The sequence below is a fragment of the Scyliorhinus torazame genome, chromosome 20 (assembly GCF_047496885.1).
Source record: "Scyliorhinus torazame isolate Kashiwa2021f chromosome 20, sScyTor2.1, whole genome shotgun sequence".
Taxonomy (NCBI): domain Eukaryota; kingdom Metazoa; phylum Chordata; class Chondrichthyes; order Carcharhiniformes; family Scyliorhinidae; genus Scyliorhinus; species Scyliorhinus torazame.
The window spans coordinates 2,807,389-2,823,881 of record NC_092726.1 but is presented as its reverse complement, the minus strand read 5'-3'; the positions used below and the strand labels follow the sequence as shown (position 1 = coordinate 2,823,881).

The 16,493-nt window shown below is 50.2% G+C and overlaps 1 protein-coding gene across 2 annotated transcripts in view; it reads right to left on the bottom strand.

The window, feature by feature from the left end:
* pbdc1 (polysaccharide biosynthesis domain containing 1) overlaps positions 1–16,243 on the bottom strand; it is a 41,015-nt gene extending 24,772 nt beyond the window's left edge. Inside the window, exons 1-3 of one of the 2 annotated variants that reach the window (XM_072485572.1) lie at positions 16,117–16,243; positions 12,600–12,665; positions 3,185–3,244 (exon numbers count right to left, since the gene is read on the bottom strand). In XM_072485572.1, coding sequence (XP_072341673.1) covers positions 3,185–3,244; positions 12,600–12,665; positions 16,117–16,137 — 147 coding nt within the window. In that variant the 5' untranslated portion in view covers positions 16,138–16,243. The remainder of the gene's footprint in view (positions 1–3,184; positions 3,245–12,599; positions 12,666–16,116) is intronic. The other variant, XM_072485573.1, reaches the window with a different exon arrangement.
* Between the last annotated feature and the right edge of the window lie 250 nt (positions 16,244–16,493).

Below are 16,493 nucleotides of genomic sequence, written 5' to 3'. Positions count from 1 at the left end.
CAACCTTTGTGTCGTCTGCAAACTTACTAATCAGACCAGTGACATTTTCCTCCAAATCATTTGTATACACTACAAACAGCAAAGGTCCCAGCAGTGATCCCTGCGGAACACCACTGGTCACAGCCCTCCAATTAGAAAAACATCCTTCCATTGCTACTCTCTGCCTTCTATGACCTAGCCAGTTCTGTATCCATCTTGCCAGCTCACCCCGATCCCGTGTGACTTCACCTTTTGTACTAGTCTACCATGAGGGACCTTGTCAAAGGCCTTACTGAAGTCCATATAGACAACATCCACTGCCCTACCTGCATCAATCATCTTTATGACCTCCTCGAAAAACTCTATCAAGTTAGTGAGACACAACCTCCCCTTCACAAAACCATGCTCTCTCACTAATGCGTCCATTTGCTTCCAAATGGGAGTAGATCCTGTCTCGAAGAATTCTCTCCAGTAATTTCCCTACCACTGAAGTAAGGCTCACCGGCCTGTAGTTCCCTGGCTTATCCTTGCTACCCTCCTTAAACAGAGGAACAACATTGGCTATTCTCCAGTCCTCCGGGACATCACCTGAAGACAGTGAGGATCCAAAGATTTCTGTCAAGGCCTCAGAAATTTCCTCTCTAGCCTCCTTCAGTATTCTGGGGTAGATCCCATCAGGCCCTGAGGACTTATCTACCTTAATATTTTTCAAGACGCCCGACACCTCGTCTTTTTGGATCTCAATGTGACCCAGGCTATCTACACACCCTTCTCCAGACTCAACATCTACCAATTTCTTCTCTTTGGTGAATACTGATGCAAAGTATTCATTTAGTACCTCGCCCATTTCCTCTGGCTCCACAGATAGATTCCGTTGCCTATCCTTCAGTGGGCCAACCCTTTCCCTGGCTACCCTCTTGCTTTTTATGTACGTGTAAAATGCCTTGGGATTTTCCTTAACCCTATTTGCCAATGACTTTTTGTGACCCCTTCTAGCCCTCCTGATTCTTTGCTTAAGTTCCTTCCTACTTTCCTTATATTCCACACAAGCTTCATTTGTTCCCAGTCTTTTATCCCTGACAAATGCCTCCTTTTGCTTTTTGACGAGGCCTACAATATCTCTCGTTATCCAAGGTTCCCGAAAATTGCCGTATTTATCCTTCTTCTTCACAGGAACAGGCCGGTCCTGAATTCCTTTCAACTGACACTTGAAAGCCTCCCACATGTCAGATGTTGATTTACCCTCAAACATCCGCCCCCAATCTAGGTTCTTCAGTTGCCGCCTAATATTGTTATAATTAGCCTTCCCCCAATTTAGCACATTCACCCTAGGATCACTCTTATCCTTGTCCACCAAGCACTTTAAAACTTACTGAATTGTGGTCACTGTTCCCGAAATGCTCCCCTACTGAAACTTCTACCACCTGGCCGGGCTCATTCCTCAATACCAGGTCCAGTACAGCCCCTTCCCTAGTTGGACTGTCTACATATTGTTTTAAGAAACCCTCCTGGATGCTCCTTACAAACTCTGCCCCGTCTAAGCCCCTGGCACTAAGTGAGTCCCAGTCAATATTGGGGAAGTTGAAGTCTCCCATCATCACAACCCTGTTGTTTTTACTCTTTTCCAAAATCTGTCTACCTATCTGCTCCTCTATCTCCCGCTGGCTGTTAGGAGGTCTGTAGTAAACCCCCAGCATTGTGACTGCACCCTTCTTATTCTTGATCTCTACCCATATAGCCTCACTGCCCTCTGAGGTGTCCTCCCGTAGTACAGCTGTGATATTCTCCCTAACCAGTAGAGCAACTCCACCACCCCTTTTACATCCCCCTCTGTTCCACCTGAAACATCTAAATCCTGGAACGTTTAGCTGCCAATCCTGCCCTTCCCTCAACCAGGGAAGTAATGGCAACAACATCATAGTTCCAAGTAGTAATCCAAGCGCTAAGTTCATCTGCCTTACCCGTAAAACTTCTTGCATTAAAACATATGCACTTCAGGCCACCAGACCCGCTGTGTTCAGCAACTTCTCCCTGTCTGCTCTGCCTCAGAGCCCCACTGTCCCTATTCCCTAGTTCTCCCTCAATGCTCTCACCTTCTGACCTATTGCTCCCGTGCCCACCCCCCTGCCATACTAGTTTAAACCCTCCCGTGTGACACTAGCAAACCTCGCGGCCAGGATATTTATGCCTCTCCGGTTTAGATGCAACCCATCCTTCTTATACAGGTCACACCTGCCCCGGAAGAGCTCCCAGTGGTCCAGATAACGGAAACCCTCCCTCCTACACCAGCTGTTTAGCCACGTGTTTAGCTGCTCTATCTTCCTATTTCTAGCCTCACTGGCACGTGGCACAGGGAGTAATCCCGAGACACGGGGGGTGAATTCCACAGCATGGGGGCAGGGGGTGTGGGGGTGGGTGGGGGGCGAGACAGCTGAAGGCTGCCAATTGTAAGAGAATGGGTTCACAAAATGCCAGAAACTGTTGTGTGGGGGAGTAAAGAGGGCGGGTTGTTGGTTTATCATAGAATTTATCATAGAATTTACAGTGCAGAAGGAGGCCATTCGGCCCATCGAGACTGCACCGGCTCTTGGAAAGAGCTCCCTACCCAAGGTCAACATCTCCACCCGATCCCCATAACCCAGTAACCCCACCCAACACTAAGGGCAATTTTGGACACCAAGGGCAATTTATCGTGGCCAATCCACCTAACCTGCACATCTTGGACTGTGGGAGGAAACCGGAGCACCCGGAGGAAACCCACGCAGACACGGGGAGAATGTGCAGACTCAGCATAGACAGTGACCCAAGCCGGAATTGAACCTGGGACTCTGGAGCTGTGAAGCAATTGTGCTAACCACCATGCTACCGTGCTGCCCTGCACGGGCTGGAGAATGTGACAGAAATGAGATTGTGCAAGACCATGGCGGGATGTTAAACACAAGGATATCAGATTGGAGGTGTTGGGGACTGAGGGCCCATGTTGTTGAGCACGAATAGGAGTAATGAGTGATTGGGCATTGGTCGGGGTAGAAACACGTTAGATGTGATGAAATTGACCGAGGATGGAAGGTGGGGTTGGTCAGGCAGGGAAGTGTTGGGATGATCTCGCCTGGAGGTGACAAAGGCACACAATCTTAACCCAACTTCCCTTACAGTGAAGGAGCAGCAACCATCTGACAAATAACAACGTAACAAAACGACTCACATTGAAGTAGATCTCGGCATGTTGATAGGCTTTCATAGCCCACATCATTTCCAAGTTCGGCTGTAAAGCAACAGGTAGAATTAAACAACTCCGAATCAGAGATTGCAGTTTATCAGCACGGTGACAAAATACATTCATTTAGAGAATGTGTATTTAATGGCCAAATAATTTCTGGACCAATATGACTGGTGGTGGACAGCTACAGGGAGGAGGAGGAGGAGGCCACACACTGGTTGGAACTGAAGAGTCTAAATTGGGTATTGGGGGAGCAGAGGGACCTGGAATGCCCTCCCCTGGTGGGGGCAGTTGCAGTGGGAGTGTGATTAGCTCAATGACATATGGGCAACTCGGTAGCACAGTGATTATCACGGTTGCTTCACAGCTCCAGGGACCAGGGTTCAATTCCCGGCTTGGGTCACTCTGTGCGGAGTCTGTATGGGTTTCCTCCGGGTGCTCCGGTTTCCTCCCACAGTCCAAAGAGGTGCAGGTTAGGTGGATTGGCCACGCTAAATTTCCCTTAGTGTCCCCCAAAAAAAGGTTAGATGGGGTTACTGAGATAGGATGGAGGTGTGGGCTGAAGTAGAGAGCTCGTTCTGAGGGCCGGTGCAGACTCGGGCCGAATGGCCTCCTTCTGCACTGTAAATTCTATGAGCCTTATCACAAAATGCTGCAAGGTGTTTCAGAAGGTTTTAGCGGGTGAAGCGTTTATGCTTGACCATAAGTCCAAGGATGTGAAGGTTAGGTGGGGTTATGAGGATAGGGCAGGGGAAGAGGTCTCATTCCGACGATCGGTGAAGACTCGATGGGCCGTTTAGCTTCCTCCAGCATTGCAGGGATTCTGTGATTCATGTTCTGCCTACGGCAAATTAGGGTGAGGAAGTTTGGCATTTTGGTTATTTGGTACATTATAAACTGTACAATTTGAATTGAGCAAATGTGATGGTTCCTATAAAAAGACGGACATTTATGTCGATCCTTTCACAACCTCGGGTTTTCAAAGCATTTCACAGACACTGGAAAAGTTTGAAATTTAGTCACAGCTTTTTCACAGACTGCAATGTCTTGATGACCAGCTGATCTGTTTTCATGATGCTGGCTGAGGAATAAGTATTGGACAATTGAGGTGACAGCCGAGATAGACAACCAGGAAACTTAGACCCAAGCAGGTAGGTGAGCCAATCACCACTGCAGTAACTCACCTCCTGACTCCCCAGAGCCAATCACGAGACACAAGTTGGATGTTGGAAAAACAAAGGTCATTTTAAGGGATTTATATTTGCACAGTAAGAAGTCTTACAACACCAGGTTAAAGTCCAACGGGTTTGTTTCAAACACTAGCTTTCGGAGCGCTGCTCCTTCTTCAGGTGAATGGTATGTTCCAGAAACATATATATAGAGAAATTCAAAGATGCCAGACAATGCTTGGAATGCGAGCATTAGCAGGTGATTAAATCTTTACAGATCCAGAGAGAGGGGTAACCCCAGGATAAAGAGATGTGAATTGTGTCAAGCCAGGACAGTTGGTAGGATTTCGCAGGCCCAGGCCAGATGGTGGGGGATGAATGTAATGCGACATGAATCCCAGGTCCCGGTTGAGGCCACACTTATGTGTGCGGAACTTGGCTATAAGTTTCTGCTCGGCGATTCTGCGTTGTCGCGCGTCCTGAAGGCCGCCTTGGAGAACGCTTACCCGGAGATCAGAGGCTGAATACCCTTGACTGCTGAAGTGTTCCCCGACTGGAAGGGAACATTCCTGCCTGGTGATTGTCGCGCGATGTCCGTTCATTCGTTGTCGCCGGCGTCTCCACATCATATATTTGCATTGGTATACATTAGAAATAAAGTATAGTTTTAAGTGGGTTCAATTTAATGTTTCTGAGCCTGGAAGGGGAAAATCTAAAGTTCGGTTCATGATGGACAACGGTGTTTGTATGTGTGTGGGGTTGGTTTCAATTCCAACTGTGTCTCTATTGTGCTTCGAGAGGGCCACCATGTGGAGATTGAATAAGATAGCAGTGGTTGTTTAGCAACTGGGGCCTTGTAAGGTGGGGAGACATTTTAGTTTAGCTGAATTGATTGCAGTTGGAGATAGGTGGTGAGAGAGAAGGCAGCTTTCACAGCCCTGCTAGAACCAGTTGGTGTTAGAGAGCTATGAGGGAGCTGTTCTCTGTCTTGCTAGAAGAAAAGCCATACTATGGAGCAATGGTTAAGAAGACAGATGCCGGGACTTCTGGGTGCGGTGATGACCAGCTAAGTCGCACGTTTCGGCACCTCCCGTTTTAACGGACTTTTGGGCTCTTATCGGGAGCCCCAACGGCAATTTTCGAAGGCTAAACCCACTGTGAGGCGACATAGAAGGGAGTCCCCCCGGATGTGAATGGACAGAAGAGATAATAGTGGCCAGATTGCGGAGGATCCTCTGGAGCAGCGGCAAAGAAGGGAAGTGAGAAGCAAGATGGCGGCGGAGGGAGGCCAGTTGGTATGGGGCCTGGAACAGCAGGAGTTCCTCCGGTGATGTGTGGAGGAGCTCAAGAAGGAGGTGCTGGCACGGATGCTGCAGGCGATTGAGGGGTTAAAGAAGGCGCAGAAGACCCAAGAGATGGAGCTCCGTGGAGTGAAGGCAAAAGCTGCCGAAAATGAGGACGAGATACAGGGCTTGGTGGTGAAGACGGAGCCGCACGAGGTACTGCATAAGAGGTGTATGGAGAGACTGGAAGCCCTGGAAAATAGCTCGAGGAGGAAGAACTTAAGAATCTTGGGGCTTCCCGAAGGGGCAGAGGGAGCGGACGTTGGGGCGTATGTGAGCACGATGCTCCATACCTTAATGGGAGCTGAGGCCCCGACGGGCCCCCTGGAAGTGGAGGGAGCATACCGAGTCCTCGTGAGAAGACCAAAGGCAGGAGAAATACCGCGAGCAATAGTGGTGAGGTTCCACCGCTACAAGGACAGGGAGATGGTCCTGAGATGGGCGAAAAAGACACGGAGCAGCAGGTGGGAGAACGTGGTGATCCGCGTGTATCAGGATTGGAGTGCGGAGGTGGCGAGAAGGAGGGCGAGTTTCAATCGGGCCAAGGCGGTGCTCCACAAGAGGAAAGTGAAGTTCGGAATGTTGCAGCCGGCAAGACTGTGGGTTACACACCAGGGTAAACACCACTACTTCGAGACGGCAGAAGAGGCGTTTATTGAAGAGGAGAAGTTGGACTAGATTGGAGAAAGAGTGTTTGAAATGAAGTAGTGAGGTGGTGGTAAGGGACTGTGAATCAGATGGGGGGGGGGGAAAAAAATTATTTCCCCTCTAAGGGGGGGGGACACGAAGAAATGTGGGCGCCGGTGGGGAAGGGGAGGGGGAAGGAGAGAGGGAGCTGCGCCATCAGGGGCGGGGCCGAGAGGGAAGTGCAGGCTTTGTTCCCGCGCTATGGAAATTGTGGCGGGAAAAGGGGGCGCAGGAAGGAGGGGGCCTCACATAATGGGAGGCTAAGGATAAACGGGGAAGCCGAGGTCAGCCAGAGTTTGCTGACTTCCGGAAGCAATATGGGGGGAGCAACTAAGCTAGAGAGGGATCTAGCGGGGGGGTTGGGGGGGGTTAACTGGGTTGCTGCTGCTAAGGGGAAGGGGAGCTGTTACGGGATGGGATGGTCGGGACGGGAGGGCGCTGTCGGGGGGATAAGCGGGTGCGTGGGAACCAAAAAAGGGGATGGGTAGTCGACGAGGGGGGGGGGGTAAAGAGCCCCCCAAACCGGTTGATCACGTGGAACGTGAGAGGGTTGAACGGGCCGATTAAGAGGGCAAGGGTACTTGCGCACCTAAAGAAGCTAAAGGCAGACGTGGTCATGCTTCAGGAGACGCACCTGAAACTGGCGGATCAGGTCAGATTAAGAAAAGGATGGGTGGGACAGGTATTCCACTCAGGATTAGATGCGAAAAATAGAGGGGTGGCAATACTGGTGGGGAAACGGGTATTGTTTGAGGCGAAGACCACAGTGGTGGACAGTGGGGGTAGATACCTGATGGTGAGTGGCAGATTGCAAGGTGAGGCGGTGGTGCTGGTGAATGTATATGCCCCGAACTGGGATGATGGGAACTTTATGAAGCGTATGTTGGGGCGCATCCCGGACCTGGAGATGGGAAAGTTGGTAATGGGGGGGGGGGACTTCAACACGGTGCTCGACCCAGGGCTGGACCGGTCTAGATCTAGGACTGGGAGGAGGCCGGCAGCGGCCAAGGTGCTTAAGGGCTTTATGGAGCAGATGGGAGGAGTGGATCCCTGGAGATTTACTAGGCCAAGGAGTAAAGAGTTTTCCTTCTTCTCCCATGTCCACAAAGTGTACTCCCGGATAGACTTCTTTGTCCTGGGAAGGGCGCTGATCCTGAAGGTGGCAGGAACGGAGTATTTGGCTATAGCCATTTCAGATCATGCCCCACATTGGGTAGATCTGGAAGTAGGAGAGGAAAAGGAACAGCGCCCACTCTGGAGATTAGATATGGGACTGTTGGCGGACGAGGGGGTATGTGTAAGGGTGAGGGGATGTATTGAAAGGTACCTAGAGATTAATGATGACGGAGAGATCCAGGTGGGAGTGGTCTGGGAGGTGCTGAAGGCGGTGGTTAGAGGGGAGCTGATCTCCATAAGGGCCCACAAGGGGAAACAAGAGGGTAAAGAAAGGGAGAGATTGTTGGGGGAGATTTTGAGGGTGGATAGGCAATATGCGGAGGCTCCAGATGAAGGGCTATTGCACACGGACTTTGACTTGTTGACCACGGGTAAGGCGGAGGCACAATGGAGGAAGGCACAGGGAGTGCAGTACGAATATGGAGAGAAGGCGAGCCGGCTGCTGGCCCAACAACTTAGGAAGAGGGGGGCGGCGAGAGAGATCGGAGGGGTTAGAGACGAGGAGGGAAAGATGGAACGGGGAGCGGAGAGGGTGAACGGGGTGTTTAATGTACTTTACGAGAGGCTATAGAAGGCTCAACCCCCGGAAGGGAAAGAGGGAACGATGCGTTTCCTAGACCAGCTGGAGTTCCCGGAGGTTGAGGAACAGGAGATGGCAAGACTGGGAGCGCAGATTGAGGTGAAGGAGGTGGTAAAAGGAATTGGGAACATGCAGGCAGGGAAGGCCCCGGGACCGGATGGGTTCCCGGTGGAGTTCTATAGGAAATACGTGGACCTGCTGGCCCCACTTCTGACGAGAACCTTTAATGAGGCTAGGGAAAGGGGGACACTACCCCCGACGATGTCGGAGGCGATGATATCGCTGATCCTGAAAAGAGACAAAGACCCGCTGCAGTGCGGGTCATACAGGTCTATCTCCCTCCTGAACGTAGATGCCAAGCTTTTGGCCAAGGTGATGGCGACGAGGATAGAGGACTGTGTCCCTGGGGTGGTGCATGATGATCAAACGGGGTTTGTTAATGGGAGGCAATTGAATGCTAATATACGGAGGCTGTCGGGGGTGATGATGATGCCCCCACCAGAGGGGGAGGCGGAGATAGTGGTGGCGATGGATGCAGAGAAAGCATTTGATAGAGTGGAGTGGGACTACCTGTGGGAAGTACTGAGGAGATTTGGATTTGGAGAGGGGTTCATTAGATGGGTTCAGCTCCTGTAAAAGGGCCCCGGTGGCAAGTGTGATTACAAATAGGCAACGATCTGACCACTTCCGACTATATAGGAGTACAAGACAGGGATGTCCCCTGTCCCCGTTACTGTTTGCGTTGGCAATTGAGCCACTGGCCATAGCGCTGAGGGGCTCTAAAGTGGAGGGGGGGACTTAGAGGAGGAGAAGAGCATCGGGTGTCATTATACGCGGATGATTTGTTGTTGTATGTCGCGGACCCAGTGGAGGGGATGCCTGAGATAATGCAGACACTCAGGGAGTTTGGAGAATTTTCAGGATATAAATTGAATATGGGGAAGAGTGAACTGTTTGTGATGCACCCCGGGGAACAGGGCAGGGGAATAGACGATTTACCGTTGAGGAGGGTAACAAGGGATTTCCGGTATTTAGGGATCCAGGTGGCCAGGAACTGGGGAACCTTGCATAAGTTTGACTTGGCACGACTGGTAGAGCAGATGGAAGAGGACTTTAGGAGGTGGGACATGGCACCCCTGTCATTGGCGGGCAGGGTGCAGGTGGTTAAAATGGTGGTCCTTCCGAGGTTTCTTTTTGTGTTCCAGTGCCTCCCTGTACTGATTACAAAGGCCTTTTTTAAGAAGGTGGACAAGAGTATGATGAGCTTTGTGTGGGCTGGAAAGACCCCAAGAGTAAAGAGGGGGTTCCTGCAGCGCAGTAGGGACAGAGGGGGACTGGCACTGCCCAGTCTAAGTGATTATTATTGGGCCGCCAACGTGACAATGATATGTAAGTGGATGAGGGAAGGGGAAGGAGCGGCGTGGAAAAGGCTGGAGATGGCGTCCTGTAGGGGAACTAGTCTAAAAGCACTGGCGACGGCGCCGTTACCGTTCTCCCCGAAAAAATACACCACAATCCCAGTGGTGGTGGCAACTCTGAAAATTTGGGGGCAGTGGAGACGACATAAGGGAGTGACGGGTGCCTCAGTGTGGTCCCCGATAAGGAACAACCATAGGTTCGTCCCGGGAAGGATAGATGGGGGATTTAAATCTTGGCAGCGAGCAGGAATTGTGAAATTGAAGGACTTGTTCTTAGACGGGACGTTCGCGAGTCTGGGAGCACTGACAGAAAAATATGGGTTGCCACCTGGGAATGCATTTCGCTATATGCAAGTGAGGGCATTTGTGAGGCAACAGGTGAGGGAATTTCCGCAGCTCCCGGCGCAAGAGATCCAGGACAGAATGATTTTGGGGGCATGGGTGGGTGATGGTAGGGTGTCAGATATATATAGGGAAATGAGAGACGAGGGGGAGACGATGATAGAGGAGCTGAAGGGAAAATGGGAGGAGGAGCTGGGGGAAGAGATTGAGGAGGGGCTGTGGGCAGATGCCCTAAGTAGGGTAAACTCTTCGTCCTCGTGTGCCAGGCTCAGCCTGATACAATTCAAGGTTCTACACAGGGCGCATATGACTGGAGCAAGGCTGAGTAGATTTTTTGGAGTGGAGTATAGGTGCGGGAGATGCGCGGGAAGCCCGGCGAACCACACCCGCATGTTTTGGTCATGTCCGGTATTGCATGGGTTCTGGGTGGGTGTGGCAAAAGTGATTTCAAAGGTGGTGGGGGTCCGGGTCGAACCAGGCTGGGGGTTGGCTATATTTGGGGTTGCAGATGAGCCGGGAGTGCAGGAGGCGAGAGAGGCCGACGTGTTGGCCTTTGCGTCCCTAGTAGCCCGGCGAAGGATTCTACTTATGTGGAAAGAAGCTAAGCCCCCGGGTGTGGAGGCCTGGATCAATGACATGGCAGGGTTTATAAAATTGGAGCGGATAAAGTACGCACTAAGAGGTTCGGCTCAAGGGTTCACCAGGCGGTGGCAACCGTTCCGCGACTATCTTGCAGAGCGATAAGGGAAAATAGGAAAGGTAGCAGCAGCAACCCGGGGGGGGGGGGGGGGGGGGGGGAGGGCTCATTTGGGTCCTCAGGGGTTTTATGTGTGTGTTTATATATTAGTTATTTATATTAGATTTTTCGAAGTTACTATTTTAGTTATTATTTCTGTTGTTTCTTATTTTGTTGTTGGCAGTTGCCGTTAGTTAGCATATTATTTATTTAAAAAACGATCGATGTATATATTATTACAAAGTTGTAAAATGGGAAATTTTTGTTTGATCGAAAAACTTTAATAAAATATATTTATTTTAAAAATGAAGACAGATGCCGGAAATCTAAAGTCCAACTAGTTAAGGAAACTAGAGGAATGAAGTGAAGTTTCCAAGAAGTCTGGAGTTAACAGAACAGAGGAACTGGGAACCAGAGCAGATCACTATTCGGTATAGTCACAGAGAGTTGAAAAGACATTGGGTCATGAGAGGCCAGACAGATATCTGCAGTAGTGAGAAGTAGTTTGTGAGAAATTACTACAGTTTGGGAGACATTATTTGAAATAATGTTGAAAATTGATGGCTGGAGCACAGAGTTTGCGTAAAAACCTTTTGGACAAAGGAAACCTGAAGGGAGAGGTATAAAACCTGAAAGTGGAACCTTGATGGAAGCGGCGGAGGGAAAGCAGAATGTAATGAAGATTTGGAAGTGGAATCTGAAATCACTGGTGTGGAAGCCGGGAAACAAGGTGGCTCCCGGTATAACAAACATCTGGGGGGATCTGGAGGAGAAATCCACAGACATTCACTTGGGTTCAGAGAGAAGCATGTCTTACCACAGTCATCTTGTCTTATTAAAAGGGATTTTGTGTGTTAATGAGACCATTGTAATTTAACATGTACTTTGGATTCGATGTTAATATTAAAATCTGTGTGTAATTGTTAAGATAAGGGGGAGTAAAGGAGCACTGTAAAATAATCCAACTTTTCATGTTTAATAAATGTTCTTTTCTTGTAGTTAAAACTAATTAGTGGCCCTGTGTCTCCATCTCCATGTTTTATTACCAAATAATAAAAGTGGGGGTCTTTTGAACCAAGTTCTTCCCGTTAAGCTGGGATCGTAACAGGGAGAGGCACTCTTAACACTGCTGCTTTCTGACACCGAGGTCCCAGGTTTGATCCCAGCCCCGGGTTGCTATCCGTATGGAGTTTGCACATTCTTCCCGTGTCTGTGTGGGTCTCACCCCCAAAACCCAAAGATGTGCAGGGTAGGTGGATTGGCCACGCTAAATTGGAAAAAAATAATTGGGGAGTGTAAATTTATAAAAATACACAGGGAGATGAACTCTCCTGGATGATAAAATCCAGGACCAGGATTGCACCCACATCCACTGCATCGAAACATTCAGTCCATTGCTCCACCACTGGCACAATCACAGCCGTGTGTACCAGCTGCAAAATGCACAGCACCAATTCAAGAAAGCTCCTTCGACAACAGCCCTTTCCAAATCCACAGCTGCTACAGCTCCGAGAGACCAGGGCAGCAGATGCACAGGAACACCACCGCCTGGACATTCCCCAAGTCACACGCCATCTTGGAAAGGTTCCTTCACTGTCGCTGGCTCAATATCCTGGAACTCCCTCCCTAACAGCACCGTGCGTGTACCTACACCTCAGGGACTGCAGCGGTTCAGGAAGGAGGCTCACCATCACCTTCTCAAGGGGCAATTAGGAATGGGTAATAAATGCTGGCGTAGCCGGCGACACCCACATCCCAGGACTGAATAAACCGAGAATTTAAATGGTGTAGTGAGCGGCAGAGAATGAGCAGTGTGGAGGCAGACGGACAAAACGACAAAGGGAATTCCAACGTATAAAATGCAGGAGAGAAAGCTTCGCCAGGATTAACAGGGGCTGTGGAAGGGTGGACTCTGCAATATTCCTCAAACACAAAAATCAAATACTCACATCATTTCCATAAGCATCTGCCGGTAGGGACAAGGCGTCTGCCGTTGAAACCAGCTCAGCCCCGCTCTAGGAGAGGAGGCAGAAACAGGGCAAGCGGTTAGCCTGTGTTCCTGGCTGTAACATCACCAGAACCCCAGCCCAGCTCAAAAATAGCAACTAAAAAATAATTGCTTCCCATTTACAGCAGGGGTCCCAGGCAGTAAATATCACAGGATTCAAAAACAAGTTGACATAATACAAAACACTCAGTCCATCCACGAAGTGGATTGTTGCAATTTAAACTGAACAAATCACTGCCATTTCTAGGGTCCCTTTCATAACTTCAGGATGACTCCAAGTGTTCGACAGCCAATTAAATATTTTTTAAGTATTATCACTGTGTGTAGGAAATGCAGCAGCCAATTTATACGGCACAAATTCCCGTACAAAAATGAGACCGAAGCAGATGATTTGGTTTTATGGAGCACGAGCTCAAAGATAAATGGTGCCAAGAGCAAGTCCTGTTCTTTGGATAGTGCCGTGGGATTTTTCTTCACTCGGACGTATCTCAGCATCCGTCCGTCGTGCTGGCTGATTGTTCCGGAACTCTCGACCCAGCAGAATTGAAGGGATAGCGAGCAGACCATCTGACGCCATGTTTGCCCCATCAGCAAGATTGCCTCCTTCCAGCTTCCTAACATCGCCTGACTTTGGCCCCCTCTCAATCCATCTACTCATGCAAAACCCTCAACCTAGGCTTCATGGCCTCTGGGCTCCTGTGTTGAAGTGCTCTCGTGCACCACTGTTTAGCACAGGGCTAAATCGCTGGCTTTGAAAGCAGACCAAGACAGGCCAGCAGCACAGTTCAATTCCTGTCCCAGCCTCCCCGAACAGGTGCTGGAATGTGGCGACTAGGGGCTTTTCACAGTAACTTCATTTGAAGCCTACTTGTGACAATAAGCGATTTTCATTTCATTTCATTTCACCAATCTCCATAAAACGGAACTCACCAAAAGCTACAGTACTGGAACTTGCACCGACTCCCATTCCCCCCAAACTCCTGTGCCTGCCTACACTGGCTCCTAGATCCCATAACTTGATTTTAAAATACTCTTTTTCACGTTCAAATCCCTTCATGGCCTCTCCCCTCCTGACCGCTGTCATTTTCTCCAGCCCTGCAACTTTCCAGGGTCTTTCTAACTTTCCACCACTTTAGGTGGTATTGTCGGCGGGCTAGATGATAGCATAAAATTTCAAAGAGATATTGACAAGACTAGGTGAATGGGAAAAATTGTGGAAGATGGAATTCCATGTAAACAACGAGAGGTTATCCATTTTGGACCAAAACAGGAGAGAGCAGATTCCTTTCAAAATGGAAAGAGGTTAGGTACAGTAGATGTCCAAAGAGACTTAGGGGTTCTGGGGCATAGATCCTTAAAATGCCAGGAAGAGGTGCAGAAATAATCAAAAAGGCTAATGGAATGCTGGCCTTTATATCTGGAGGATCGGAGTATAAAGACAGGGGTTATGCTGCAGCTTTACAAAACCCTGGTTAGACCCCACTCGGAGTCACTGGGAGCAGTTCTGGGCATCTCGCCTTAGGAAGGAGATTTTGGGGCTGGAGGGAGAGCAACGTAGGTTTACAAAAATGATACCTGGATTACAGGTGTTAAGGAGAGATTACTCATCACCTGTTTCCACTAGAATTTAGAAGGTTATGGGATGATCTAATCAAAGAATTAAAGATATTAACAGGGAAAGACAGGGTAGATAAAGATAAACTATTCCCACTGGTTGGAGATTCTAAAACTAGGCGGCATGGTCTAAAAATTGGAGCCAGGCCGTTCGGGAGAGATGTTGGGAAGAATGTCTTCCCTCAAAGGGTGGTAGAGGTTTGAATCTCTCTGCCACACACAGCAGTTGAAGCTGGAACAGCTGGTAATGTTAAATCTGAGATAGAGAGGTTTCTGTGAAGCAAAGATATTGAGGGATTTGGGCCAAAGCCAGGGATATGGAGTTAGGTCATCGATCAGCCGTGATCTCATTGAATGGCAGGACAGGCTCGAGGGGCTGAATGGCCACTCCTGTTCCGATGTCTCTGTACGCCTCCAATTCTGGTCTCTTCGGTGTTCTGCAATGTTCACCGCCTTGGCCGCTGGCAGCCCATGTTCTGGAATTCCCTCCCTCTGCCCCACTTTCTCCCTTGTAAATGCTCCATAAAAACTGCCTCTTTGACTAAATGTTTGGTCGCCGGTCCTGAGATTTCTTTCCGTGATCCACGATTAACTCGTGTGACGACGTTCTCCTGGGTTACTGTAGCTCAGTTGAATACACTTTATAAATGCAAATTAGTTCATGAGCTTCATCAGCAAATAGGTTACAGCAGTCGACAAAGAAAGCCCCCCATTCAGAAAACAAACATTTCCAAAAGGAACAATTTTGAATGGAGCAATATATTTGGAAGTAAGCAACACCGTTAATGCAGCAGTTGAGGTCTGAGAGTGATTCAGAGGCTTTGTGTGAGGAAATAGGTTTGAAGAGGCAACTTTGAGTTGAAAGGCAAATCCTAGTTTATATAGAAAAAAAATAAACTAAGTCTGGACGACCCTGGTGTCCCCAATGGATTTTCAAATCAATTAAGTGAAGTCAATGTTTAAAGTACCCAATTCATTGTTTCCAATGAAGGGGCAATTTAGCGTGGCCAATCCACCCACCCACGCAGACACGGGGAGAATGTGCAAACTCCACATGGACAGTGACCCGGGGCCGGGATCGAACCCGGGTCCTCGGCGCCGTGAGGCAGCAGTGCTAACCCCTGCTCACCGTGACACCTCCCCCCCCCCCCCCCCCAAGTGAAGTCCATGTTGTGTGGGAGGGGCGGCAGTGAATTTGCTCACAGGCAGCTCGACAGGCAGCAATGTGGCAATGGTTTGAGTTTGAGTTTGAGTTTGAGTTTGGGGGGGGGGGGGGGGATCGTCAGACAGGGGCCGTCTCCAAACCTGTTTTAACAGGTGGTGCGCAGGGCTCGCTGAGGCGGGTGTGGAGGGAGAGGGGCAGGGGCAGGGAGAGGGGCAGGGGCAGGGAGAGGGGCAGGGGCAGGGAGAGGGGCAGGGGCAGGGAGAGGGGCAGGGAGAGGGGCAGGGGCAGGGAGAGGGGCAGGGGCAGGGAGAGGGGCAGGGACACAGACTGGGAGAGGGGCAGGGACACAGACTGGGAGAGGGGCAGGGGCAGGGAGAGGGGCAGGGAGAGGGGCAGGGGCAGGGAGAGGGGCAGGGGCAGGGAGAGGGGCAGGGGCAGGGAGAGGGGCAGGGGCAGGGAGAGGGGCAGGGAGAGGGGCAGGGGCAGGGAGAGGGGCAGGGAGAGGGGCAGGGGCAGGGAGAGGGGCAGGGAGAGGGGCAGGGAGAGGGACACAGACTGGGGCTCCCAGCTCCAGGGCTCAGCCGCGTGGGGCTGCAAGCGGGAGGGACCGGGAAAGGCAGCAGCGGGCCCGGCACACGGGGAGGGGGTGGGGGTCAGGGTGAGGGGGGAGGTTACTCACCAGCGGTCCCAGCGCAGACATTGTGCGGCGGCTGCTCCTCCTCCGGGGTGAAAGGTGAATGGGGGGTGGAGCCTGCGCAGTGAGGCAGAGTTAGTCTCACAGTGTAACTGTTACACTGTATCCGTCCCTGTATCAGTCTCACTGTATCAATCTCTGTGTATCAATCTCTGTGTAACAGTCTCTGTGTAACACTGTCTCTGTGTATCACTGTCTCTGTGTATCACTGTCTCTGTGTATCACTGTCTCTGTGTATCTCTGTCTCTGTGTATCTCTGTCTCTGTGTATCTCTGTCTCTGTGTAACAGTCTCTGTGTAACTCTGTGTATCTCTGTCTCTGTGTAACTCTGTCTCTGTGTAACTCTGTCTCTGTGTATCTCT